The 27,461-nt window shown below is 39.4% G+C and overlaps 3 protein-coding genes across 5 annotated transcripts in view; 2 read left to right on the top strand and 1 right to left on the bottom strand.

Annotated features, from left to right (window-relative positions):
- Positions 1-14,137, top strand: part of LOC139289526 (adenylate cyclase type 6-like) — a 29,026-nt gene extending 14,889 nt beyond the window's left edge. The window contains exons 3-22 of the mRNA XM_070911143.1: positions 3,817-3,966; positions 6,350-6,471; positions 7,248-7,359; positions 7,680-7,807; positions 7,932-8,090; positions 8,599-8,740; positions 9,161-9,289; positions 9,382-9,410; positions 9,497-9,644; positions 9,761-9,858; positions 10,497-10,584; positions 10,678-10,794; positions 10,916-11,074; positions 11,225-11,400; positions 12,040-12,069; positions 12,175-12,307; positions 12,524-12,787; positions 12,933-13,137; positions 13,228-13,352; positions 14,009-14,137. Of these exons, the coding sequence (XP_070767244.1) occupies positions 3,817-3,966; positions 6,350-6,471; positions 7,248-7,359; positions 7,680-7,807; positions 7,932-8,090; positions 8,599-8,740; positions 9,161-9,289; positions 9,382-9,410; positions 9,497-9,644; positions 9,761-9,858; positions 10,497-10,584; positions 10,678-10,794; positions 10,916-11,074; positions 11,225-11,400; positions 12,040-12,069; positions 12,175-12,307; positions 12,524-12,787; positions 12,933-13,137; positions 13,228-13,352; positions 14,009-14,137 (2,643 nt within the window). The remainder of the gene's footprint in view (positions 1-3,816; positions 3,967-6,349; positions 6,472-7,247; positions 7,360-7,679; positions 7,808-7,931; positions 8,091-8,598; positions 8,741-9,160; positions 9,290-9,381; positions 9,411-9,496; positions 9,645-9,760; positions 9,859-10,496; positions 10,585-10,677; positions 10,795-10,915; positions 11,075-11,224; positions 11,401-12,039; positions 12,070-12,174; positions 12,308-12,523; positions 12,788-12,932; positions 13,138-13,227; positions 13,353-14,008) is intronic.
- Positions 14,138-18,109: 3,972 nt separating this feature from the next.
- On the bottom strand, positions 18,110-22,044 carry LOC139288645 (sperm microtubule inner protein 11). 3 transcript variants are annotated; one of them, XM_070909998.1, is made up of 4 exons: positions 21,880-22,044; positions 18,605-18,777; positions 18,364-18,487; positions 18,110-18,276 (listed from the first exon to the last, which is right to left on the bottom strand). In XM_070909998.1, the coding sequence occupies exons 1-4, from the start codon at positions 21,915-21,917 to the stop codon at positions 18,228-18,230; spliced, it is 384 nt and encodes a 127-aa protein (XP_070766099.1). In that variant the 5' UTR covers positions 21,918-22,044; the 3' UTR covers positions 18,110-18,227. The 3 variants fall into 3 exon arrangements, with proteins under 3 accessions (XP_070766099.1, XP_070766100.1, XP_070766098.1); XM_070909999.1 differs by lacking the exon at positions 21,880-22,044 and adding an exon at positions 21,749-21,796 and having other exon boundaries at positions 18,605-18,781; XM_070909997.1 differs by lacking the exon at positions 21,880-22,044 and adding an exon at positions 19,713-19,803 and having other exon boundaries at positions 18,605-18,781.
- LOC139288644 (polypeptide N-acetylgalactosaminyltransferase 6-like) lies at positions 20,845-27,387 on the top strand. The gene is made up of 11 exons (XM_070909996.1): positions 20,845-20,889; positions 21,720-22,178; positions 22,292-22,464; positions 23,440-23,589; positions 23,858-24,092; positions 24,908-25,025; positions 25,113-25,313; positions 25,428-25,559; positions 25,921-26,022; positions 26,243-26,401; positions 26,601-27,387. The coding sequence occupies exons 2-11, from the start codon at positions 21,760-21,762 to the stop codon at positions 26,712-26,714; spliced, it is 1,803 nt and encodes a 600-aa protein (XP_070766097.1). The 5' UTR covers positions 20,845-20,889; positions 21,720-21,759; the 3' UTR covers positions 26,715-27,387.
- The last annotated feature ends 74 nt before the right edge of the window (positions 27,388-27,461 follow it).

A 27,461-nucleotide genomic window follows, 5' to 3' on the forward strand; every position in this document is an offset into this window, starting at 1 on the left:
CAGGTAAACGCTGCCAAGCAGAGCTCCTAAAGAGGTGGAGTGCTGTTGCGTAAACACAGGACCTTACTGTGTACTCTGTAAACCCACTAGCCCTTGCCCTCTTGAGAAAAGCAAGCAATTAGTTTTGAGCCTGTGAGCTCAGACACATGGAGTGTGATACGCACGTCGAGTGTATCTCAACAGATAAATACTTACACCAGCCGAAGCTCATTGCATGTGCAGAGAAAACACATATTCACACATGACAGCCTTGCCTGCACACACACAGACGGACAGGAGGCGTTCACCTGCAAGCGCACATCGTGCTACAGGTTTCACTTTTGTCTCATGGCTGTTTTTGCTTGATCAGTGAGAGTAATGTAAACAGAGCTGAGCGCTCTGAACCATCTGCCTAATGTCACTGTGGCCCATATCTGTCCTGCTCTCTCTCTCTCTTTCTCTGCAGATCTCTCTCGCTCATACTCTTCTCACTCTTGTCATCCTCACATTGTGTTTTTCCTTCCTCATCCTGCTCCTTACCACTGATTTCCTTCCTACCCTCAACATCTGTCAGTCTTCCACTTTATCTGTGTTGTCCATTATGCTGCTGTTCTATTTTTTACCCCACCCCTTGTTTGCTTTCTTTTTAAACTCATCTGTCCGTCACCCATCTGTTTCTATTCTTGTGTCTTTGTTATTCTGTAAACTGTCACTTTTATCCCCTATTGCTTTTGTCATGATTCTTTTGTAGACAACTTTATATATATATTTATTGGTTTGTGCTTTCCTGTTGACATGCAAGACAGTAGATTTCAAGATTGCACCATTTTAGCAAGTATCCTAAATGAATCATTTCTGCTCACCTTTGTTCTACCGTATACACTATATTAACAGTAAGATTGATTAAAAAAAAAGCTCCAAAGTGGAGCAGAAGCACATGTAAATATATGCACAGACTTTTGTCTTGCTCAGATAATTTCAAAACCTGAAGGCTTGAAATATAACATTTAGACTGCTTTTATACATCTTTGGATAACCTTTCCAGTGAGATTTTAAAAAGAAAAGGAAGCGCGGTGATCAAAACACTTGAGGATCCGCAGTGACGGATTGCGGAGGAAGAACAATGGATCTTAACAATGAAAGGTACTTAAGAAACCCAAAGTGACCTGGATCCTGCTGAGAAAGGTGTCGGAAAAAGACGATTTTGTAAAAAAGCAGAAAAAAGAAAAGTTTATTTTTGTTAGGCCAACCAAAAATGTCTGAAGTATTGTATATTCAACACAAATGAGCTATGTAGATGATTTAACTTATCTCCAGAATCTTTAGAGCTTTCTTAATTTCAGAAGTTTCACTACTACTAAAGTTTTCTTTATTATTTGGATTTGTAATTTATGCAGCAACAGTTCTTGCCAGTATTCACCTTGATGATTTAAATATAGATATCTTTAACAAAGCCCTTAAATTAATATATCAGATTTAAAGGTACCGCTAATATCATAATAATTAGGAATTAGGAAGGGCCATAAAAGTATTCTTTCATTCCTGTTGAATTTCTGCAAGAAATGTATCTTTCAAAATAGATGGCAAACAAACCATAATTTATGTCCCATACAGTGATGATTCTTGATGAAAATGTTAAAGGTTTTTGAATAATAGATTTACATTAGCATATTAGAGAGGTCTTATGTTCATGGTAATATAGTCAGTTACTTTACCAGAGTACAGAGATACTGGAAATTGTATATGTATTTAACTAAAGATAAAGAGTTAAAATGTACACTAAAAGTCTGGATCACAAATTACGCGAGAGAATAGTGATTATTTAAACAAGTACTCCACCACACAGAAACCACAGAGAATAAATAGAAAACAGTTGGTGGCCACTAACCTTAATTTTGACACTAATAAAAAATAAAGGATGTAAGTCAGAATCATTACAAATTATTTGGCAATACACTAAATTAATTTATAGTTTATCAGTCAAAGAAGAAAGTCAAGCTCAAAGACGACTTCAACAAGGAATTTGTTCTTATGACACTTTTAACTTTTGCCTCGAAATGGGAGCCAACATATGAATCCAGCACGTAACATGTTAGACAACAGTGGCAAAGATCCTTTTACACCATTGAGTTCTTTGGACAAGTTATATATTAGATTATTAAGATGACTAAATAAATATAATACATTAATTAACCTGTATTCACTTGGTTAAAAAAAGATAATCTGTTCAAAGAAGTAGACAACTTCTACCTCTGCTTTCACGTCTATCCTCAGATGCAAAACTTTCTCTTTAATGATTTGCATGAATGTAATATGAACTACGACTGGAGCAAAACAATACACCAAAGCATCAGTTATTACTAGTGGAATATGTTCAAGCTGAGACATTAGACAAAGATGCCACTTGTCACCATTAGTGATGTAATTGAACTTTTAGCTTTATGTGTTGAAGAAAATGCTTATTCCAGAATTAAAACGTGGTACTAGCGAACATGATAATATCTGTCCTTTCTATTCATGTGTTATGTTGTTTGTGGTGTTTACTGTATCTTTACAATGTGAATTGAAGGTAACTGGACCCCTTGGCCTTTGTGTATTCCCATTTTTACCCAGGAGATGTCAGTGTGTAAAAGATTCTGGCTACATACCCACATATTGTATGTATTGATCATAAACACTTGAGAAAGAAAAGAAGTAGAAAGATTAAAAAGGCTTCAGATTAGATGTGAAGCCATTTTCTTTGATCCTATTGATACAGGATGTATTGTCTCTGGGCTTCCTTCAGGTGCACGCACAACTCAGTGTAATCATTGAGTTTTGTGAGACATTAGTGTATGACAAAGCAAAATTAAACAGGTTTATTTAAAAGAATGTGAATGATATTTCATATTTATAGAAAGCTTTGACACAAATGTTTAAACCTAAACATGTTTCTGTTTTCATTTCATTAACTGATGTATGACAGAATGCATCTTCTGAATACAGTCCTCTAATCCTGTTAACATGGTTTAAAGGCCTTTAGACTTTATTAGACTTCAGTTTATTGCATGTCACAATGTGTGAGATGGGTCTTTTAAAGTCTTGGTCGCTGCGTCAGACTGTACGTTGTCAGTGTGAGTTATGTCAGACTGTGCAATGACTGTGGTGAATCGGAGTGCTGCCATGTAAATATAAAAAAAAAAGCACATGAGAGCAGATACACATACAGTATGAGATCACTGCACATACAGTATGTCTTGAGTCTCTTGAGAGAGATGGGGAACGAAAATGTTTGAGAAAAACAGGGAGAAGAGATTCATGCCACCAGTATCATAGAGTGCAATAAAAGCTTGTCACCAGTTCTTGTTTTTATGTGTTTTGGATTTTCCGGTAAAGTCAAGCTCTTGAGCTGTACTGTGGGCCCATCTCCATCTATCTCCGTCTCTGTCAGCATCACTGTTACTCTCACTGTCAATGAAACCAGTCAACCAGACAGTTTTACTATGATTTAAGGTTAAACCCACAGAAAGAAAAGACATCCTGGCTTTTTTCAAAGATAAAATCATTTATTTAAATGTGTACATATTATCCTGTGTACTTTTTTTTATTTGTCTTCCCTTTTTGATTCATGAAACGATTTCTTCCCGGAAACAATAACAACTACATTGGCACATGATAAATGAATCATGTGCAGCCAAAGCAGTATCGGTGATCTATTTTATACCTGCTTACTTTTACGCTTAAATTGTTAATTCTTTCTCCCTCTGTTATCTCACAGCATTAGCAGTATCCCCCGTCCTTCCTCGTATCTTAAGCTTGACGACCTCTTCCTGCCTCCTCTCTCTCTCTTCTCTCCAGGTGAGCGCGAACGTCCTGATCTTCCTGTGCACTAACATCATTGGAATCTGTACCCACTACCCCGCTGAGGTTTCCCAGAGACAAGCCTTCCAGGAGACCAGAGGATACATCCAGGCCAGACTGCATCTGCAGAGGGAGAATCAACAACAGGTACAGAAAACATATACACATTTGTCTGTATGTATATATGAAAATATAAGACGGCTCCCACTTTCCAACAAAAAGTGTTTCTTTTTTTAGAAGCACTTGAAGCCTTGTCTCTTTTATAAATGAAACATGAAATACTTCCAGCTCTGGCAGTTAGCATTTGTCAGACATTCAGTGATATTTTTATCATTGGACAGATGATTCGGTTCCTTTTCTCTCATCAGAAATGTATTTCCTTCCCGGTAGCAAAGCACATCACACGAGCTGTCAGAAACTCCCGCAGGTTAAACTGATTTAACGCTAAAAGACACACTATAAATGGGCTTGAACCAGCTTGCCTAGCAACATCAGGGCTAGAAACAACCCATAATGCAACACACTCTCTGTTACACCAGTACTATCTCCATTGAAAAAGAATATCTGATGTTGTGAATAAGTAAATATCGAGGATTCTTATACAATATGACCGTTATACGAACATTATTTCCAGAACAAATATCGTATTGTATCAAGTGTCTGATCCAATACTAGTGCTCCTTTTTTTTCCTTTTGGAACTCACTGGAATCATTTTAACCCGGATGCCAGGGATTGTTGCGGCACTAAAACCTGAGTTAGCATCACTAAATGACTGTAACTGATAAAGGGATTTATAATGACATTGACAAAGAAACTTTATCAAAGAATGAACTGCTCACGTCATGGGTAATACCCAACCTGCCTCATCAGGTCAGTTAACTCACGTAGAAAAGTTTATTTACATGTGAATGCATATTAGATGGTTGAATCCCTAATCTTTCCTTTTCTATGATGGTTTTCTCCCCGAGTGGTTGCAGAATATTCTAGAGATTCTGGATGATTCTGAGTCATTTACTGCTTCCTGCATATTTTAAGTAGATTGTAACTGAAGGTTTTCCGCAGTTTGATGTGATGTCTCATCTTTTGTGTGGTCTAGAGGTCGAAGTCACTAACCGTGTATTTGCCCGGTACTTTGTTCGCGTCCGGCTAGAGACCCTCGTTGCATGTTGTCTCTCTTCATTTCCTGTCACCTCTCCATGTAGAGTGTGTGTGTGCAGGTGCCAGTGGTGGAAAGTAACTAAATACTTTTACTCATGTAGTGCATTTAACTACAATTTTGTACTTGTACTTTACTTGAGTATGTCCATTTTACTTTTTACTACTCCGATACATTTAAGAGGAAAATGTTTTACTGTTCACTCTGCTGCATTTATATGACAGCTGTAGTTACTTGTTACTTTGCAGATTATGATTTTACAAACAAAACAACTGATGAACTCATAAAGTAGGATGCATTGTTGTAGTTTGAACTACCAAACAGTATACAAGTTAGTCAAAATTTTCTCCACCTTGATCTGTTATATGAAAATGCTGCTTACATGTTAATACATCAATAATGATAGTAAGCCAATACTATATTATATAATAATATTGTATGTATTATAGTATTTTGTCAAATGATAATATAATACTCTGAAAGGGGCCATTCTTCATTATGAGTATTTTTATTTTGGCGATAATACTTGTACTTGAGTAAAATTTTAATGCAGGAGTTGTAATGGAGTATTTTTACACTACTGTATTGGTACTTTTAAGGGATCTGTTCTCTGTACTTCTTCCACCATTGCACCTCTTTACTGTTGTATGTATGTCAAATAAAGAAACAAGAAATGAACGAGGAATAACACAATCAATAAAAAACACAGTGGCCTCAGAGATAGAGTGTGTCATAGAATTCATTATTCTTAAACTTAAAGGAAAAGGCTGGCGATGTTTTGTCAACAATTCCCATGAAAAGACCAAAACCAACAACGTGTTCGCCTGTTTCTCAGTACTTTCTGACTTCCCAAAAGCCCATTCCTTCGGACTGAAGTTGTAAATCTTTGAAAACGGGTAACAAATATACAGTACTTATATACATTCATAGAGAGGTACATTTGCTGGCCACTATTTTCACTCACAAATTAATACACATTAGTAGCGGTGAGTATTTACAGCAGCAGGGCGGTGTATGTTGGATCAACAACTACAGTGCTCGTGTTCATCATAATGAAGGCTCATGTCACCCGGTGTGACAGTGCGGCTCATTGATGTGTTTTTCATAGTTTTTGGACAACAGTGGAGCTCTATGACACAGAGGAATATCAGGCTTTGGATACACAGACAATACTTGTAAGAGGATCAGTTCATTGTTGGTTTTTGTCTTTTCATGGGATTTGTTGACAAAAAGAAAGAAAAAAAACAAAGAACATCGCCAGACTTATCCTCATCCTAACACACACACACATGTGCGTGCACACTTGACACATCGACAGTAATATTGTGGATGACACAATCTGCATTTTGTTCCTTTTTTTGTGTGTTTTCCAGGAGCGTCTGTTGCTTTCAGTGTTGCCAAGGCACGTTGCCATGGAGATGAAGGCTGACATCAATGCGAAGAAGGAAGACATGATGTTCCATAAGATCTATATCCAGAAACATGACAATGTCAGGTCAGTCGGGACACTTGGCACTTTACTCCATGTTTCACCCATGAGTTTAAATTTCGCTTACCTTGTCAACCTTTTAGTCTGCGTAGTAGAGTGAATATTTTGTGTAAGACACCACTAGAGTGCATGATGTGATCTACTATGATGTATCATGTCATCCTCAAAACATAGAAAATACATGTTAAGATGTATTTTTCAATCCCATAAATTTAAAACAACAAAACAAGCATTTTTCACATAACTCTTCCAGAGAGTGATTCACACACACACACACACACACACACACACACACACACACACACACACACACACGCACACACACACACACACACACAGAGTCAGAAGAGGGTAGAGTGGTTTGGCAAAGTGGAGGCTAATTAACACTAGTGAGGGAATACTTAATCACCAGCAGCCAAGATAAGATAATCCCCAAAGATGGAGAGCTTCAGCACACATTCAATTACAGCACTGAGCAAACACACAACACACAGCACACAGTCCCTCTGTCCCTCTCACACACACACACACACACACACACACACATTACACTGGCACAGATCTCCTTCAGAATACTTTAAGGTCAAACTTCCTGCCTCTCTCAAGGTCAGCACATAGTAACATATAGTGCTGCTGCTGTGTAGTGATGAAAATGTAATCAGTGTTGCATAGAATTGCTAACACTAAAACTTCAACGCCAAACCTAAATGATGCTTGATCATAGTTGAGGTTTCATAGTGTTTTTTTCTTTCTGTCTCTCCACCTCTTGATGTCGTCCTCAGTATTCTGTTTGCAGACATCGAGGGTTTCACCAGCCTGGCCTCTCAGTGCACAGCTCAGGAGCTGGTCATGACACTCAATGAACTCTTTGCACGTTTCGACAAACTGGCGTCGGTAAGGAGGAGCGCACACAGTGTCCTGTCTCCTGTGTCTGTGTCTTCACATGACTTCTTGTGTTTTCTTAAAGGAATAGTTTCACTTTTTGGGAAATAGAGGTGCTAATAGTCCAGATCCAGGTTGTCATCTCCTGGCAGACATGACAGTGGTATCAAACCAGCTAACTCTCTGCAGCAATACAACAATAAGCATATTTCCCAAAATGTCCAACTGCTCTTTTAATTTTTTCTCAGATACCTTTTGGACACATGGCAACTTAATTTGCTTTTCTTTTGTCCTCTCTTTTCTCTCTCTTGCTCTGTGCCTCCCTTTCTCAGGAGAACCACTGTCTTCGTATTAAAATCTTGGGTGATTGTTATTATTGTGTGTCTGGGCTGCCTGAACCCCGGGCTGACCACGCCCACTGCTGTGTGGAGATGGGCGTTGACATGATAGAGGCCATCTCGTGAGTAGAAAGTAGTGTTTGCATATGTGTGTGGTTTGTTTTGGAGTTAGTTTGTTTGATGTATTTTGCAAAGTTTTGTCCTGCTGCTGTGTGGAGGAGACGCTGATCTTTTGTGTGTCTGCAGGCTGGTGCGCGAGGTGACGGGGGTCAACGTCAACATGCGTGTTGGCATTCACAGTGGGCGTGTGCACTGCGGCGTGCTGGGACTCAGGAAGTGGCAGTTTGACGTGTGGTCAAACGATGTCACGCTGGCCAATCACATGGAGGCGGGAGGCAAAGCAGGGTGAGGGAAATAAGCACAGGTTCTCACACACACACACACACACACACACACACACACACACACACACATTCATAAGTTTGCATATTAGAAAAACCATCACGGTGTACAATAGTTATCAACCCAACACCATTTACTGGTTAACCATTAATAGAATTTCCTTTAATTGATAAAAACATGTTTACAAACACCCTTTTAGTTCTTTATTATCCATCTAACTATAAAGAGACATGTTATCAAAACCTGATATATGTTTTATCAATTCTATTATTGTTCATGTTTTTCATGTAAATTATTTCTTATAATGTCCCTGACCGATGTTATACGGCAATTCTGGAGCTGCTATGTATGTTCAGAAGTGTGTCTGGCATTCCCAAGTTCTGCATACACCAATGAAGTTGTAAAAAAAAAATAAATAAATAAAATTCAAACCATCATCATCAAACTCAAATACGGCCACACACACACGTGCAGGTTTTATATGGAAGTCCTTGTCTTTTTGTCTCTGCAGACGGATCCACATCACTAAGGCCACCTTGCAGTATCTTAATGGAGACTATGAGGTGGAACCAGGTTTTGGAGGGGAGAGGAATGCGTATCTGAAGGAGAACAGCATCGAGACCTTCCTGGTCCTTGGCTGCAGCCAGAAACGGGTCAGTGCACAAAAACACTCACAGCTCAATGAGGATACAATAGGTTTGTTATGGCATGCCGTTCAGGACAAAATACTTTTAAAGGAAAATTTTAATGTTTCACACTTTTCCAGTCAGTAATTTCCTGATAGTTTACCTTGAAACATTGATCAAGGCTAAAAGAGCCGCATAACTAAGTGGGGTATAAGTGGAAAAGGAAGCAGAACTGTAGAGGAATAATCTTAACAGATGAGAGTAGACAGATTTGTGAATGAAGTAATCTTCGAGATCCTGAACTGACAGTGCGCTTCTCCCTTGTGGGCGTAACAAACGCCAGAATGTAAAAAAGACTTCTCCTGGTCTATTCAGTCACTTATATTGTCATTCACTGTGTTGTTTGAGAATAGTTGGTCAAGCTTTCATGTTCTTCCCTCTGAGCAGAAGGAGGAGAAGGCGATGATGGCTAAGATGCAGCGGACGAGAGCCAACTCTAACGAGGGTCTGATGCCACGTTGGGTCCCAGACAGAACCTTCTCCAGGACCAAAGACTCCAAAGTCTTCAGACAAATGGTGAGACTCAACATCAACACAGTGCTTCATGGCGATAGAGCCAGGCTGCCGCTGTTCAGTGAGTCATAGATTTCTTCTCTATTTCTTTTCAGGGGATTGATGAGACCTCCAGTAAAGACAAGTGAGTACTTACTCTTGATGTTTAAACGTGTGAAAACTATTTAAAACTTTACCTGACTTTGTTAACCCCTTTTATGTTTCTTGCAGCCGTGGTGTTCAGGAGGCCATGAACCCGGAGGATGAGGTGGATGAATTTCTGGGGCGAGCCATTGACGCTCGCAGCATTGACCAGCTAAGAAAAGACCACGTTAAGAAGTTCCTGCTCACCTTCCAGACCTCTAGCCTGGAGAAAAAGGTTCAAATCAAGACCCCTGATTATCGTCTGTTCTTCTTCTTCTTCATTATAATTCACATGTGGAGGGAGGGACCTGCTCATATCTGACACTCTTCTTCTGCTTTTTCCTGCTGCAGTATTCCAAGAAGGTGGACGATCGTTTTGGAGGCTATGTTGCCTGTACTCTGCTAGTGTTCTGCTTCATATCCTTCATACAGATTGTTATCTTTCCACAGTGAGTACTTCACAGATTCACATAATTTTGATCCTCCAATATGCACTGTTCAAGGTTGCGTTCACACCTGTAGTTTGGGTCATTTGGTCTGGAGTGAAAAAGGTACATTATTAGTTATTAGTACAGACTGCAACAGGACCTCTTATATCTGCAAGTCCTTGTAGAAACAGGACAAATATATAACATAATATAATATTAGAGGTCAATAGTTACTGTGTGGCTGTGTGGCACTTTTTATTGAGGAACTGCTAAAATACAGTGGGACACAATCTCAACACACCTCTGTTTTAACTTCTTTTCGCTTTCTGATCAATAAGGGGAAATCCCCACGCATACGTGTTACCATGGTTACCAAATAAATATATACAGTTCATCACTTGCAACACTTCAACAATCAGCAGATGGAGTAATAGAAGTTTAGCTTTTCGAATTCATGCTAAAAACATAAAAACTGTGTGAGAATCCAGTTGGAAGCGGACCCCCTTTTCAGGTGGTCTTGGTCCAGTTATTTGGTCCGCAAAAGAGTTTGATTGACAGCTTTCACACCAGCCCAAATGAACCAAACCACACAAGTTGGTTAGTTGTGAAAGCTCCCGAAATGTTTCTCTGTAACTGTGTTTCTGTCTCCCTCCTTGCAGCACCCCAGTCATGCTGGGAATCTACATCAGTATCTTCGTCATACTCGCCAACATCCTTTTCATCTGTGCCATATATTCGTGCATCAAGGTAGTGGAGCTTGTCAAAACACAATAACAGATATTTTGTCCGTGCATTCACTGCATGTTTAATGTATTCAATCATTTATTTTTCCTCTTGTAGCTCTTTCCAGCTGCAATGCAGACTGTTTCAAAGAAGATTGTCCAGTCGCGCACCAACAGCACTCTGGTTGGAGTATTCACCATTATCCTCGTCTTCATCTCTGCCTTTGTTAATATGGTAAGTGATGGCTAACCCAAACAAAGCAACAGTGTATCTGTACAGTATACCAACCATACATGTTGATGATCATGCTGAATACATGCTTGTGTGTGTGTGTGTGTGTTTGGCTTCTCTGCAGTTTGCCTGTGACACTAAGAGTTTGGCAGAATGCGTCGCTGAGAAGCTGAACACCTCCGCGGCCCTGGTGACGCCCTGTCTGATCCGCAGCTTGAATGTGTCTGTCGAAGGGGGTCTAGAGATCTGTCCTAGCCAAGGCCCCTCCTGCCCCTTTCCTGAGGTGAGTTCATTGTGTGTCACTGTTTGTGTTCCCTACGCAGCTGGTCGAACTATTTCAAAAGGGAAATGTCACATTTGCATTTGTGTTTTTTTTTCTGAGATCTATTGTTGATAATACCTCTTTGTGATGCCGCTCTCCTGTTTGTGCCAGTATTTCAGCTACAGTGTGCTGCTGACGCTGCTGGCCTGCTCGGTGTTCCTGCAGATCAGCAGCATAGGGAAGCTGGCCCTTATGCTGCTCATCCAGCTCACTTTCCTGCTGCTGGTGGAGTGGCCACAAGTAGCACTATTTGACAACGCAGACCTCTTTGTCACCTCCAATGCCATGTAAGTGCCACAGGCTGGATACTAATGCAGAGAAGGCGCAGGATAATGTTGTATGTATAAAACTAGGCAGCATGTCTTGAATATACGGCTGGGTATTGAACCTCAAAACTATTTGGATACCAAGCATTTCCGTAGCACCGACTATCAATAGGTTTAGATATTTACTTCTTCTTGTATTAGACATTTCCTGATCTAAATTAGGAAACTTTTTACAACTTTACACTACATGTTATTAAGACAAATGTTTTTTATTATCCCTGATGCATTCTGCAGTTCTGCAATGAAAAAAACGTTTTTTAACATGCTCATATTCCCTAAACTAAGGTATAAAAAAAAGTATTGTTTTGGTATCAGTATTAAAACTGAGGTCCTATTTGGATGTCGTCCCTATTTGTGTTATGAATTAAAGCATTTATGACTTTGAATATACAATTTTATGTCAGAGTTTATTATATTTCAATGTTTGTTCTAATGGTACATTTTTCCTTTTTAGTGATTTGAATGAAACTAGTGCTCAATGGTAAGAATTTAAATTTGGAGTTAGATTCAAAAGAAACACCTTTAATACATTAATATTATAATGATTATTTGCTTTATTTGTAATGACCAGAATTATTTTTTTTATGTTTGTACTTTTAGGTCCAGTTTCAATGAAACTACAAACCAGTGGTAAGATTACTTTCAGTGTTATTTTTATCTCTTATTCATTTCAAGGCTTTTTTTTCCCAGTTCACAAAGCCTGCCGTCCGTCAATCTGACTCCATCTCTTTGCAGCCCATTTGTTGTGACCAAAGTGTCCCTGAGGGTCATGACGCCGGTGATCCTCACAGTCTTTGTCCTGGCACTGTACCTGCACGCCCAGCAGGTTGAATCTACTGCACGCCTCGACTTCCTGTGGAAATTACAGGTATGTACAGCGTCCACTAGAGGGCCTCATCTGACCATGTTCACTACAAACAGAATCTCTTCACATTTCTGCAAAAGCCATCAATATACAAGACGACTGAGCTGGTTTATTGATGTTATAAAATAATTTCTGCAGTCTTGTCTACACCTGCCTGACATTATATTATACAGCGTTCATAAAAGCTGAATATATCTAATAAAGAACCTTCTCTCCCAGGCCACAGAGGAGAAGGAGGAGATGGAGGAACTGCAAGCCTACAATCGTCGCCTCCTCCATAATATTCTGCCTAAAGACGTAGCTGCTCACTTCTTGGCGCGTGAGCGGCGTAACGACGAGCTATACTACCAGTCCTGTGAGTGTGTGGCCGTCATGTTCGCCTCCATCAGCAATTTCTCTGAATTCTACGTGGAGCTGGAGGCCAACAACGAGGGAGTGGAGTGTCTCCGGCTGCTCAACGAGATCATCGCTGACTTTGATGAGGTAAAGTTTGTTGAGGCACGGCTGTAAAGCTCAGTGTGTCTGCATTTGTTTCTCTCTGTGAAAGTGCAGATTGGGCCTTTGCTTACAGCTGCTTTTAAAAAGAAATGTGATCATTTGCACAAATGTAATCACTATCTGTTCTCAGATCATCAGTGAAGAGAAGTTCAGGCAGCTAGAGAAGATCAAGACCATCGGTTCCACCTACATGGCGGCCTCCGGTCTCAATGACTCCACCTATGACAAGGAGGGCCGTTCCCATATTACTGCACTGGCTGACTACGCCATGAGACTGAGGGAGCAGATGAAATACATCAACGAGCATTCCTTCAACAACTTCCAGATGAAGATAGGTAAGCAAAAGTTACTGCAAGTTGAATAAAACAACAACAACATAACAGTTTCAGCTTTGTTGATGCAGTGCAATGTTTTTTAATTCCCAGGTCTGAACATTGGACCAGTGGTAGCAGGGGTCATTGGTGCACGGAAGCCTCAATATGATATCTGGGGAAACACGGTCAATGTGGCCAGTCGTATGGACAGCACAGGTGTACCTGACCGCATACAGGTAGGTTTCATGCAACTATTAAAACAAACAGGTTTTGAAAGGGCAACACCAATTATACGTTTTTAATGTCAAGCTGTCAATAGAATCAGTTTGGTGTCAATATTTGATAGAATTAATTAATAGATTACAACAACAATATTTATTGCATTACAATCAGTGGCCACTTTATTAGGTACACCTGTACAATGTATTGCAATTCAATGCAACAGCTCTGCTATAAATTCAACTTTTACGAAGTTTATAATGTTGAGTTTTGAATGTGTTAGCAAACAGTTGCCTGTTAAGACAGCCAGCAGATATGGAGTCAGATTAGCCATCATTTAGAGTTGTGTTAGTGGCCACCTGGTGAATATAACTCCAATGTTCACTCCTCTAGCTGTGTTTTAGTCTTGGAGTAAAGGTCACTTTACTACCCCGACCCACAGGAGGAACTATAGCGCTAAAAGAGCTGAAAAGAGTATCCCTCCACTGTCAAATCTTAAATGAAGATGAGACAGCTAAAACATTTAAACAATGTACAGTCTCCGGTTCAGTCAGAATTGAGCATTCTCTGTGACTCCCTGTGTCCCCCATGATATTTTTAAAATTTAAAGAATCTATCAGCTAAATATTTACTCAGCTTCATATAAATCTGCCCTTTTCCTTTCTGCTCACAGGTGACTACAGACCTCTACCAGGTGCTTGCAAGCAAAGGGTACGTGCTGGAGTGCCGTGGTGTGGTTAAGGTCAAAGGTAAAGGGGAAATGACAACGTACTTCCTGAACGATGGACCGCCCAACAGTTAGCAGCCATGGCAGCAGCAGATGCTGGGACGATCCCCACTGCAAGGACGCAGCACCACTGAGCGAGGACTCACAGTGCGAGCGAATGGCCAAAAACTAGAGACGCCATCACTTGAATCCCAAGCAAAGAGGAAAAAAAACTTTTAAGACTTCAAAAAGGAAAGTGTTCTTGATGAGAGGAAAATGTTCTCGTTCGGCAGCCATTTTGGCCCACATACATGTTGAAGGACAAGTGTTTTTCTCATGTCTAGCCTCTCTCTCAGGCTTCTTGAAAGATGCAAAGTCTGTTTATTTAAAACAACGCCTTTTAGCCTGTGTCAAAAGAAGATTAACGCTGTACATAAGGCTACTTTTTATTTTACTTTGTGTTTTTATTTTTTTCTTTCCGGTAATTTTTATTTCACATGAATTATGAACAGGTACTCATGTTTTGTTTCTGGATTAATTATTTATTTTGATCTCAATGTTTTGTGCAAAAGGTCCTTTATGAAAAAGTGTGAATACATACGTGCACAAATATCCAGTTTATTACACGTTTATAAGTGTGTATGTACATGCATATTTGTGTGTGTATGAATATATGTATAAAATGAGGATGAATATATTGACCAAAGACTAAAAGTATTTACTAAAAGCAAGACAAGACGTGTTTGATATGTTCTCGCTAAAGTCAGCAATGAACACCGCCTCTGTTTTTCAGACAGAAGGCCTGAACCCAACTGCTGGAAGCAAAGGCTGCTTCATTGTTTTCATAAAATATGTACAAGTAATTTATTTTTTCTGTCATTCGGGCAGCAAAGAGCTGATCACTTTAACTCTAAATTATGATATTGTCCTCAACCTCTAAACAAAATCACTAAAGACGACTAAGGATGTTATTAGAAGGTGATATCTCAAATCTATATTTTTATCTCCACTCTCTGAGGAGTAGAAGTAGCTCCAGCAGGGATCATCCTCATTTCACATCAGATTGGTTCCTTAGAGCTTGAGCTGGTTTCGGCCGTTACAGTATATTGTCATCGACTGCTCCTCCCCTTTTAGAGAAGTATTTTTTGGTGCAAATGGAAATGAAGGAACTTGGATCAGCTAGTTGTTCCAGAGCCATCGGGGGGGGGGGGGTCTCGGATTTCAGCGCAGTGGTACCACACAGCCTGATTCTTCTATGAAGAAGAAATAGATGAAGGAAAGAAATATATATTGATTTTGACTGAATACTGTGCTTTGTAATCCTGAAGGGGCATAACTATTTTCACTGTGAGGTTTTTATGATACAACAAAACTGCTTTCTTGCCAAACATAACCGCTTTGAAGCATGTCTGAGTGTGGTATCTTGTTTTCATTTTTGTTTGTTTTAACGTAGGGTATTTTGTATCACTTCTGTATCCATCATTTGTATATTCTTAATGTTGTTGTTATTATTATTATGATTATGATTAATTATTATGCTTATTATGATGATTCCATTCCAATGAAAAGGATCAAAGACCAGCACGCTTTCTTGAAAAATGCCAGTTGTAAAGCTCAAGCTCACTGGTACCAACTGATCAACTGCAGCCAATGGATTCTGCTGTTCAGTCCTAACGTACAACACAGTATTTCAACTGGCGATAGGTGTGATCATGTATAGTAAACCATCAGCTGCCTTTGCAGCAGAGCCCGAGGGGTGTATGCTCACATAGCAAAGCAGTAAACACACATACAGATGATTCACTGTGCTTTTTTTATTTATGCCACTACTGCAGTATTGTAAATCTCAGTCAGGCTTTAAGGTGACCTCTCCTTTCCACACATTAACTTCTCAGTACTAACAAAAGACATCCCTGGTATTTACCCTGTGTGAAGAGGACAAGGCAGAATTAGACCTACACATATATCTCTTGTATTACCCCCCCCACACACACACACACACACACACACACACACACACACACACACACACACTCAGTCTTTCAGTGAGAAGTGGAAGTACTAATAGCTGAGTTTGATTGCCTTAAGTTAATATAAAACAAATCATAGAATAACACTGAACAGGAACTGTGCCTGCTTGCCCTGCCTGGACTGCTGATGTTTGGACCGAGAGAGAGGGATAAGGGCTTGTCGAGAATCATTTTCAGTAAACGTTCTCATCATTGCGATGATTTCTCCAGCTTCAACTTTTGTAATTTGGGAGAATCAGCCCTGACTTAGCTCTTCCGCCGCACTCAACAATGGCAACCAACAGTTGATCATGTTTGTACCAAAGCCAGCTCACGCAGCCTTGTGCTATTGGTCCCTCCTGTGCAATGATATTTTGGCCTCGGGGCATGGTGGCAGCACCAGAGGACAGTAATGTAATGGAGATCACCAACTATCAAGTGAACTGTGACCAATGAAGAGTGATTCATATAAGCAGAGAGTTTATAGAATGGACATGAGTTTATAAAAATGTGCATTGTATGTATTCTATTTCTATTGGCTGTCCATAGACTTGTGTTGATTGTTAACTCTTGGGATGTTTTGGGGGGAACAGGAGAGGGGAGGAAGGTTGTCCCCATACTACTGAAACAGTGTTTTGCTCAGGCCTGATGAATCCTTCCGTATTTGTTTTTGTTTTATTTGTATTTTCCCTGAGTTGGAGGAGTTGAAAGGGGAGTGTTTTGCAAAGTTGAAGGACAAGAAGAGTTGAGGACTATGACAAAGAGAAAAATAACATTTCCCCTTGAAGAAAAAAATAAAAAAAAATCAATGGCTGTTTTGTGTAGGTTCATATATTTACCAGGGTAACTATGTATTACCTGTGGCTTGTAAGAACAGGGGCCTGATTCTAGATTTTTAAACTTTTAAAGCATCCATTGAGATTCTGTGCTGTAATATTATATTATAATACGGACTATCAAATGACGCTATTACTGGAAACAACATCCCTGCTTTGGATGTGTTTAGAGTTAATCCGCACAGGCCACTACATGTGCACAAACTTTTTTCACGGAAGCAAACCTTAATAGCACCATTACAACGTACATTACACAACACAAGCCAGCAAACAAAGATATTCTTTAAGGTAGATGACAGTAATTGTGAAAAGTGTAAATATGAGATGCCTTCCTGAGGCTTTTCACCACGTTGTTTGGACTCGTGGGGGGGTGGACAAAAGTAATGGACCACCAAAACAAGGACACTGCCGCTGATGGAAAGCACCTGAGACCAAACCAAGCCGACATTATCGAGTTGCAGAGCTGCAGGACCAGCAGTCTCCATCCAACCTGTACCACTGATGTACTTGTGCCACTTTGCACCATCTACAGGCAAGTTATGGTAAGTAACTTGCCTGTAGATGGTGCAGTTGCGTTTGGTGCTTGGACCCCAGTATACCTGCTTGCCCACCAGTTTTCACCTAACTCCAAATCCTAAATCCAGTTCTCTCCTCTCTGTTTGAACAAGATGACCTGAGAAAACAAGCCTGCATCCATCATGACCCCTTCAGAATTAAATCCTTCTGCACTGAAATGTCAGCGAAAGATTTCTTCACGAGGAATAATGTAAAACATGTTCTTTGCAGCTGATGTTCTCGCACAATTCAGCATTTTTTGATTTGTGCTGCTTGATTCTGAAAACACTTCCTGTTATGACCCCTGATTTTAGACCCTCAGGGCACCTGCTGTGCATCAGGTCAGGAACTTCACATGGTACAGTTACTAAGCTCAACCCTGGGAGTAATATAAACTCTGATTTCAACTATTCACGTGAAGACAATTATCTTCCAAAATTCAGTAGTAGTAAGTAGTTATTTTCAATTCCTCTAGTGGGCAGCACAATCATACTATCTCTATGGACCTTTGAACCTGCAGGTCTGGACACCTGGTGAGGTGGCAAGATGAGTATGTCAAATTGACTTGTAATATATAAATGTAGTAATTAGTTTTAAAAAGGTAAAAACAGCCATAAAGACAACAAGAAAAAATCATTAGTGAAAAAATTAACAAAATGAAGCATGAACATTTTGAAAAAGTTGATCTGTTATCAGTTTAATCTCAAAAATCCCATTGAAACTGATGCTGATTCTGGTGTGTGTGTACTAACTGAAGAAGAAAACAGACGGAAATGGAGAGGGCTGTCAGAACAGGCTGAACTCCCGGTCTGTCACGGACATTTCTTTAACAAACCTGCAAAAGCAACAAGTAGATTACACTCACAGAAATCTAGACTGCATGTTAAAATAATCCAACATTAGTTTGGGAAATGCTACCTACTTTGTCATCTCACTGTTCTTTCGAGGAAACCGTTTGACTTGGGTCCATGGTTCAGAACTCTTGGATATCATCCATCCATACTGCTGGCTGTCTGTTACAGGCATCATGTACAGCTGGTTAGGGGCTGTAGAGGAGAGGAGACTTTCACTAATCTCACTTTAATTCCTCCTCAATTTAATGTACTTGTCAGCAGGAATACAGCTGTGATTTGGACCCAACGTAATTTTCTATGTCTACTCACATCTGGGTGTTTGAACCCGTTTGACCATATCTTTGTATCGCTCATGGCTCCCATGGTGGATGTCAGTGCTGTAGGGAAGAGGCTGGTGGTAAACGTTGCATGTGTCCGTACATCTGAGCAGTCCCTGTTGTACTTGAAGAGATGGCGGCAGGCCAGCTCTGATGTTAATCCCACTACCTCTAAAGAGAAATGTTACTATAGTATAGACTGATCATTATTTTGATTACATTAATAAACGTGGCTTTTACAAAGGGCACAAGAGACGCAAAACCTAACCTTGTGTACTTGTGTACTACCATGAGTGTATTGCTTGAGAGTTCATTAAAAAGCCAAAATATAGAATGCTTTATACAGTATCAAGGGCCCTAAAAATCATTGGAACACAAAGCCCTAGTATTTGCTGAGTTTTATGCATGACAACCCCAAATGAGAAAATGTTTATAATTGCACCGGACTAGTTGCAGAACTGCAAGGAAGATAACATTAAGTTTATAAGGATTCAGCTAAATTCTTTCCTCCCCCTTTGAGAGTTTAAAGCTTTACTATCTGATGTACTCTATGACTGTTGAAAGAGTTGTTTTTATTAACGTGTTTTGTCGCTTCATTGTTGGTTGTCTGACCTTATGTGTTGTTCTTGTATGCTGGTTGTGTGAATATGAATGGTTCTCGTTCTCGGATCTTTGGGTTTTGAACTGTTGGTTGAAAATAATCACTAGTTGCAGCCCTAAAGAGATTTTGATCTCAATGGTACTATATATAATTAAGTACATTTTTAGTGTGACTGAAGTCTTCCACATTTTGTAAAAGCGCTGCAGGGCAACAAACTAACTTCTTAGCTCATATTAGCTAACATTGCCCTGTCCTGGACGATTTACTTATTAACATTTATGCTAACCGACATGTAACCGCTAGCCTGCTGTTTTTTTTAAAGCCTGAAGACTTTTGAAGAATTAAATATGTATTTAGCCATCAGTAAGATAAAGGCTCTGTGGCTTCAACTGACTTTAGGTTAGATGAAACACAATCGTGAAGCGATCAGACCCTCACTGACTTAACAGTTAACTTAACCTAACGTCGGTTAGCTAAAGCAAAGTCCAGCTCCTCTTACCCTGAGGTTGAGACGCTCCTCTGGGATTCACTATCATTTTATCGCCTAATGGATTTTGATAACCCAGGTGTGTTAAACCGAAGAAGGACATAATGAGGAAAAGCTCGCCTCGGTCCGATAAATAAGCCTGCAGCCGAGAGACAGACTGTAAATAAATCACAACTTTTGGTTTAGGCGTAACCACGGCAACAAGCCCCGCCCAACCGAGGTGTCTCCTGAGGGAAACGTTGAAACTCAACTAAACTATAAATAAATAAATACACAAGCAAACATACAAAACCGGAATAAATACACATTTAATATTAACAGCAACAGTTAACGTCACTCTAAAATAGATTTTTTTTTTCAGCTTCCGCTACCGTTACTGCAGCAACCCAATAACGTGAAGTGAGTTCGATTCCGATCAGACGCCATTTTGTTTTTTCAACATGTGGTTATAACGGGACAACAGCTGTCTGTAATTTCACTCATTTTCAAGGTTACAAATATTATCACTGTTTTGGCTGCCACTTTGAAATCTTACCATTGATAGTTAAATATGATGTGTAATGCAGTGGCGGACGAAGTACTCAAGTTAAAGTAGATCTTTAAAAGTAGATATTTTACTTGAGTGAAAAGTACAAAAGTAGGCTATTCGCATCAGAATATACTTAAAGTACAAAAAGTAAAAGCACTTATTATACAGAATGGCCCATTTCAGAATGATGTATAGTATAGCCTATTATTGAATTATAATCATTATAATGCATTAATATGTACATCACTTTCATGTGGAGATCATTTTAAATCCTTTATATGCTGCTGGGTAGCTTGTGAATTTCACCAAGGGATCAATAAAGTCTTATCCTAACCTATAATTAATCTGAATCTAAAGTAGTGGAGTAAGTAGTACAATATTTCCCTCTGAAATGTAAATTAAGTATAGTACTGAGCGAAAATGTACTTTCCACCACCTGTATAATGTGGTATAATCTGGCCGGTTTGTTACAGTTGTGGATGTCACAAGCATTAGACCGGTTTGAGCAGTTACTGCTCTTGTTGATTTTGTTGATTGAATGCGCACTAGGCTCTGTGGGTTTATTTGAACACCTGAACAGACCTTCCTTCATGACTGACTGACACATGAGGAAGAAGATACAAGCGGAGGGACGTGTTCATGTCCTGCATCCAAAGTATAGTAAGTACTGATTCAAAAGGTTTTTAACAATCGTTTTAAAAGTGTGTCCCTTGCTATATAGCTCAGAACTACGCCTACATAGGCCTGTTATGACAATGTATAATTTATTTGTTTATTAGGCATTTTACCTCCATTGTTGTAAAGTTTAAAAGTAAACAACTTTCTGCTTTGTAAACCAAAACAATGTCTAGCATGATTATGGCCACTTTCATACAGATGTTAAGTCACATTTGACTACATTTTTATATTTTCAAGTATCACACACTTAATTATATACAGCTTGCAAACAAAACACAAGTATGATGTTCTATGAAGCCTGTATGGAAGTGTTTGTAATCATGTAAGACAAAAATACACAAACACACTGTGAGATGTGTTTATAAATCATATACAAAATGTGTGAATTTCACATTCATTTTACAACCTATATGATGGTATTTTTTAATATACTGTACAATAGGCCTATTGTACATGAAAATAGAGGGATGTGTGTGCAGTTTTAGCAAGTAAATTCATAAATAAAATGTCTTAATTTGTACATTTTACACAATAAGAAAATCTACTCTTACAGTAAGCTATGTTTGCTAACATTTTGCACTATCAACAAGTAGCATACTGGTGGTTTCCAGGTGTCTTATTTGAGGAAATGTTTACACAACAGAAATGTAAAAATTGAGGGTGCGTCTAATACTCCTTTGTCACTGCTGTTAGACACATGGGCCATTAAAAAACAACAAAGACAAAAAAGCAATTAAAGACAATATTAAATCAGATAATTGCTTTATTAGTAATTTTTTTATAATGATGTATTATATGTGATCTCTTTTCAGCTTTACTTTGTTTCAGGTTCAGTTCTTACCTCTGCATACCATGCCTATAATTTGCCGTCGACTCACCCTTCCAGTAAAGGTTGCAGTTTCCTGCTTTCTGGTTTTTCTTGTTATTTTATACTACAACGCCAACTACACAGCATTTCCACAACCATCACACCTACCTGTGGCGGGTGTGGTGACACTAAGAGGAAACATCCTCCAGCATGTTGGCCCGTTGCCAAGACCCAACTGTCCACCTGGCTTTTATACTGAAGAGGTGCTCAAGCCTCACCTTCAGAGGCCTCTCCAAGATCCCAGGGCACCAGGCGCCAATGGTAAACCCTTTGTGTCACACCGAATGACTCCTGAAGAACATAAAGAGAAATTACGTGGGTTTGACAAAAACCAGTTCAACCAGTTTGCCAGTGATCGTATCTCTCTGCACCGTGACCTAGGCAAAGACACACGGCACCCAGCGTGAGTATACCCATTGTTCATCATCTCAGTACACCACTTTCATGTGATTCTAGAGGAAATGTACATCTAGTTAAAAACCTGATACCTGTTAACTTTCAGTTTCACTCTGTCAGCTGCTTGGAACAGAAGTTTCTGCGTTGTCCTGGCCTCCCTACCACCAGTGTGATCATAGTGTTTCATAATGAGGCCTGGTCCACTCTGCTGAGGACGGTCTACAGTGTCTTACACACAGCTCCTGCAGCCCTGCTCACAGAGATCTTACTGGTGGATGATGCCAGCACAGATGGTGAGTGTCTTCACGGTGCTGCACGTCAAGATGGATCCAAATGAAAATATATTTCTCTGATATTGTGCATCATTGAATCCTAAAACATCCTTAAAATCTAAAATACTTTCCATTCATGCACATACTGTATATCAGTGGTGGAGGAAGTGTCCACATCTTTCACTTAAGTAAAAATAGCAATACTACACTGTTAAAAATATTCTGCTATAAGTAAAAGTCCTGTTTTAAAATGTAAAGTAAAAGTACAGTAAGTATTATTAGCTAAATGTACTTGAAATATTATATTGATTATTATTATTATTACATTATTAATGCTGATGCATTAATCTTTAAGTAGCATTTTATTGTTGTAGTTGTTAGATATGGAGCTAATTATGACTTTTTTTACAGAATGTTTGGTAGTTTAATCTATACCTTTTTATCATGTTTTATAAACTTATCACATATTTTGTGGGTACAATCCTAATTAACTACCATAAGTGAAGTAAAGTAACTAGCTGTTAGATATTTCCCTCTGAAATGTAGTGGACTAGTGTGTATAAAGTGACATAAAATGTACATACGTATGTACAAGTACCTCAAATGTGTACTTAAAGTAGCTATAAAAACAGTGTTTACTTGTATGTAAAATGTCATAGTGATGAACTCACAGATATTATCACCTGACACTGCAGTTCCTCTCAGCTCTATGGAGCTTTGAAGCATCTGTCAGCTCATTGTTTTGGTTTTACAGCCCGTGACTTCACTGTTTTGGTTCACTCTTACGGCTGCAGGACATACAGTTTTCTGCTAAAAATCTCTAAGGCTATTTCCCTCTGAAGTTGGTGAAGACCAAAAACAGAGCTAAAACAGATATATTACCAAAAATATCTGAGATAACAGTCATTGCTCTACAACTGTGCTGCTGCTATCCACTGACAATAACATCACTGAAATAACTTTCCTCCTTCCCCTAATATACTCCTCTTTCTTTAGATCAGCTCAAGACTCGCCTGGATAACTATGTGCGGCAGCTGAAAATAGTACGTGTTTTACGCCAGAGGGAGAGGAAAGGCTTGATCACAGCCAGACTGTTGGGGGTGCAAGCTGCACAAGGAGAGGTCCTCACCTTCCTGGATTCCCACTGTATGTATCCCATAATGCCATGCATGCCATCTTTTTCATGCAGGATTCAGTCGGCTGTTTTGAACAGGTGTGTGTCGATCAAAACAATAAAGGTAGTGCCTAAAATTAATATCTGGTGGTGTGTTTTTCTGAAGGTTGGGCATTTAGTGGGGGTGGAAAGGTAACAAGTGACAAACTAATGGGGGGCCTACAGTCACCACTTCCTGACTGTAATGACTATTTTTACTGACTGGCAAATGTCGCTCCTATCTTCTACATTCCTGCGCAGGTGAATGCTTCCCTGGATGGCTGGAGCCTCTTCTTGCTCGGATAGTAGAGCAGCCTATTGCTGTGGTGAGCCCAAAAATCACCATTATTGACCAGGATAACCTAAAGTTCGATAAGCCAGTCCCTAAACCGCATCATCTCAGTCGAGGGAATTTTGACTGGAGGCTCAAGTTTGGATGGGAGGTCGTCCCTGATGAAGAGAAGAAACGAAGGAAGAATGAGACATATCCTATCAGGTAGATCTAAGTATACATACACACAGATCTAGAGGCCACCTGTGCCATGACTATGCAACTGTCTTTGGAACATCTAAATGAGCTATTTTAATGATAATGAAATTCTTGGTTCTACATCTCACAGTTCAGGTGTTATGAGCCAAAGTTCTGTCAAAATGTCCACATGGTGGTTCTACTCACACCAAAGTCTAATCAGTTCATTCACGGACCATGGCCTGTTTTTACAAAAATTGTAAAGATACAAAGTGAGCTGATTTGAAGGAATAGTTTGACTTTTTGGGAAATACACCTATTTGCTTTCTTTCCGAGAGTTAGAGAGAAGCTTTATACCACTTTCAAGCCTGTATGGTATATCTGTAATTGAAGCTAGCAGCCAGTTAGCTAGTTAGTTAAAATTACAATTTGCAGTTTTACAGGGGGTTACATGCCAGAATATTTCTTAGCAGGGAGCAGTAACTTCCTGGAATATCCACTGGGAACACCCCACAAAAAACCCCAGCAAATTGTTATTTCTACACTTGGGTTTTAGGACGGATTAAACAAACAAGATAACGTGCTTTAGAGGTGCTCGTCAGCGGATTTTGTTACCTTTGGACAGAGCCAGGCTAGCTGTTTCCCCATTTCTCCAGTCTTTGTGCTAAGCTAAGCTAACCAGCTGCTGGCTCCAGCTGCATGTTTACGATAGAGATGTGAGAGTAGTGTTGATTTTCCCCATCTAACTCTCAGCAAGAAAGCAAATAAGAGTATTTCCCAAACTGTTCATTCAAATGAAATCAGTTCTGGTTATTGGTCATGACTGATTTGTCTCTTTGTAGAACTCCTACTTTTGCTGGTGGCCTGTTCTCTGTATCTAAATCATACTTTGAGCATATCGGGACTTATGATGACCAGATGAAGTTCTGGGGAGGGGAGAATTTGGAAATGTCCTTCAGAGTAAGATGTTTTTCAATACATATATATGCTTTACAAAGTGTTAACCACTTCAGTCTTACCTTGTGTTGTGCTTCCTGTCTACTACAGGTCTGGCAATGTGGGGGTCAGATGGAGATCATTCCTTGTTCTGTTGTAGGGCACATTTTCCGCAAAAAGAGCCCCCACAGCTTCCCCAACGGCAGCTTTATGGTCACCCGCAACCTGGTCCGCCTGGCTGAGGTCTGGATGGACGACTACAAATGGGTCTTCTATCGTACAAACAGAAAGGCTGCTTCCATTTTTGAAAAGGTTAGTACAAATTTACAGCATCCTTACAACCAGGGAACTTAGTCACATTACATTTATGGTGCTGCATGTCCAACCTCACCATATGTTGCCCTTCTTTTGTCTTTTTCCCCTCAGAATTTGTTTGGAGATGTTACTGAACGTCATAAACTAAGGGAGAGATTACAGTGCAGGAACTTCTCTTGGTACCTGAACAACATTTATCCAGAGGCCTACGTGCCTGACATCTGGCCAGTCATGCATGGGGAGGTAAACTACTTTTATCAACATTTGAACATCATCTTCAATGGGATGTTACAGCTTGTATTTCTAAAACATACAAGTGTGCATTTTTGAGAAGTTTTCCAATTCTAATTCAAAATTTCAAATAGGGTTTTCTATTTATTTTAAAATACACATTATATAAACCTGACAGTTTCACATTTTGTTTTTTTTTGTTGACATAAATTACATTCATTAATGTCTTAACGTTAAATCAACCCACAAAAATTGGGTTGATTTGTGTTTTCTTATTTTATCTAATCCTCAAGACAAAAGTTACATGTGATACTCTGTTGGCTGTCAAGTACTATATTTCTATTTTATTATTTTTTTATTATCTTTTCTGCAGTTGGTAAACATTGGCTGGAAGTGCAGCCTGGATGTGGGGAAGACAGAAAAGCAATGGAAGTCTGTTGAAAAGTTAAAATGTACAAATGGAGGTGGAGCACAGGTACGCTAACTTCTGTTAGATCAGTTGCTCCCAACCTGGGGGTCAGAAAAATCTGAATAATGAATGAATAAAAAAATTGTGTGCTCTTAGACAAAGTTATGTTTACTTTTCAGATTTTGCACTTTTCTTGTATTGTATTATCTTGTATGTATTGATGGGGATGCAATTAGGGATTGCTTTTACCCATCTTAAAAATACCATTTGTCTGTCTGACTTGTAGTATTTTGAGTACACATCCAAGCAAGAGGTACGGCTCAGCACCGACATTGAGCTGTGTTTACATGCATCCCTTGGAAGAGCTCTGGTGTCTCTTAAACTCTGTCACCTGAAGGGAAAAGTAACCACAGCAGCGCCTGAACAAGAGTGGATCATCACACAGGTACAACACGTATTTCCACATCAACTTAAACTCTGCTGCAACTGATGTTTCAACATTGTCCCAAGCTGCACCGGGAAATTCTGAGATTTCCATTTCCTCAATCTTGTCACTCTACCTCTAAGTTTGTTTCACAGTCTAAATGTGACCCTCTCAAACACAACAGAAGATATTATACCGTTTACATTGTTGTTGTTTTCAGACAAACCAGCTGAAGAACCCGTCATCAGGCAAGTGTTTGACAGTATTAGGAGGATACATGATTGTTGCTGCCTGCTCCTCTACCACACTCAACCAAAGATGGGTCTTCATCTGAATCTCATCATGGATTTGAATATGTGGACAGCTGTTCCCCAAGGATAGGTGCAGATTTTTTTGGGTCTGTCTTAATACAATTCTCATGTGCCCTTATGTACATTCAAAGAGTTATTGGTCCCTGTAAGTGTTCCTCCTGTCCGTACTGCCTCTGAAGTGATCTCTCCTTGTGCAACTCCAATGTAAAAGATGGGGAATAAATCCGCTGTCTTCGTTCTGTGCAAAAATGACCTTTTACAACCGCATCAAGTGTTACGGTCTTTTTAGCACACAGTACTTTCTTTGTGTTACTATCCCTCTGCCACAACTCAGAAAGGAAACACAAAGAGAGAATTTTGTGACTGTGTGGAAAATACCCTCTTGATTTGGTTTCGGCTGAACTTTAAAAAGGCATTTTTATACAGAATGAGGACTGTGGATTCTGACCCCCATCTCTTACATTGGAGCCGCACCAGGTGAAAAGTGAAAATAGTGCCCAACAAATGCACTATTTACTGTTATGGTTTGAGAAACGTTTGCTAAAAACTGCTACTACAGTACTTGAGTAAATGTACTTAGTTACTTTCCACCACTGCAAAGATATAGATGATCACCTGCCTTTTTCTTTATAAAATGTGAAGCTATCCTTTAAAAGTATTTAAAAATGTTTCTTGTAAAAGGAGTACCTAATAACTGAGAGATTGTATTTTTCTTAATAAAGATAAAAACGATTGAATTGTTTCTTTATTTCCTCTTTTTTTTTTTGCTT

Source organism: Enoplosus armatus, chromosome 8 (genome assembly GCF_043641665.1).
Source record: "Enoplosus armatus isolate fEnoArm2 chromosome 8, fEnoArm2.hap1, whole genome shotgun sequence".
Lineage (NCBI taxonomy): Eukaryota > Metazoa > Chordata > Actinopteri > Centrarchiformes > Enoplosidae > Enoplosus > Enoplosus armatus.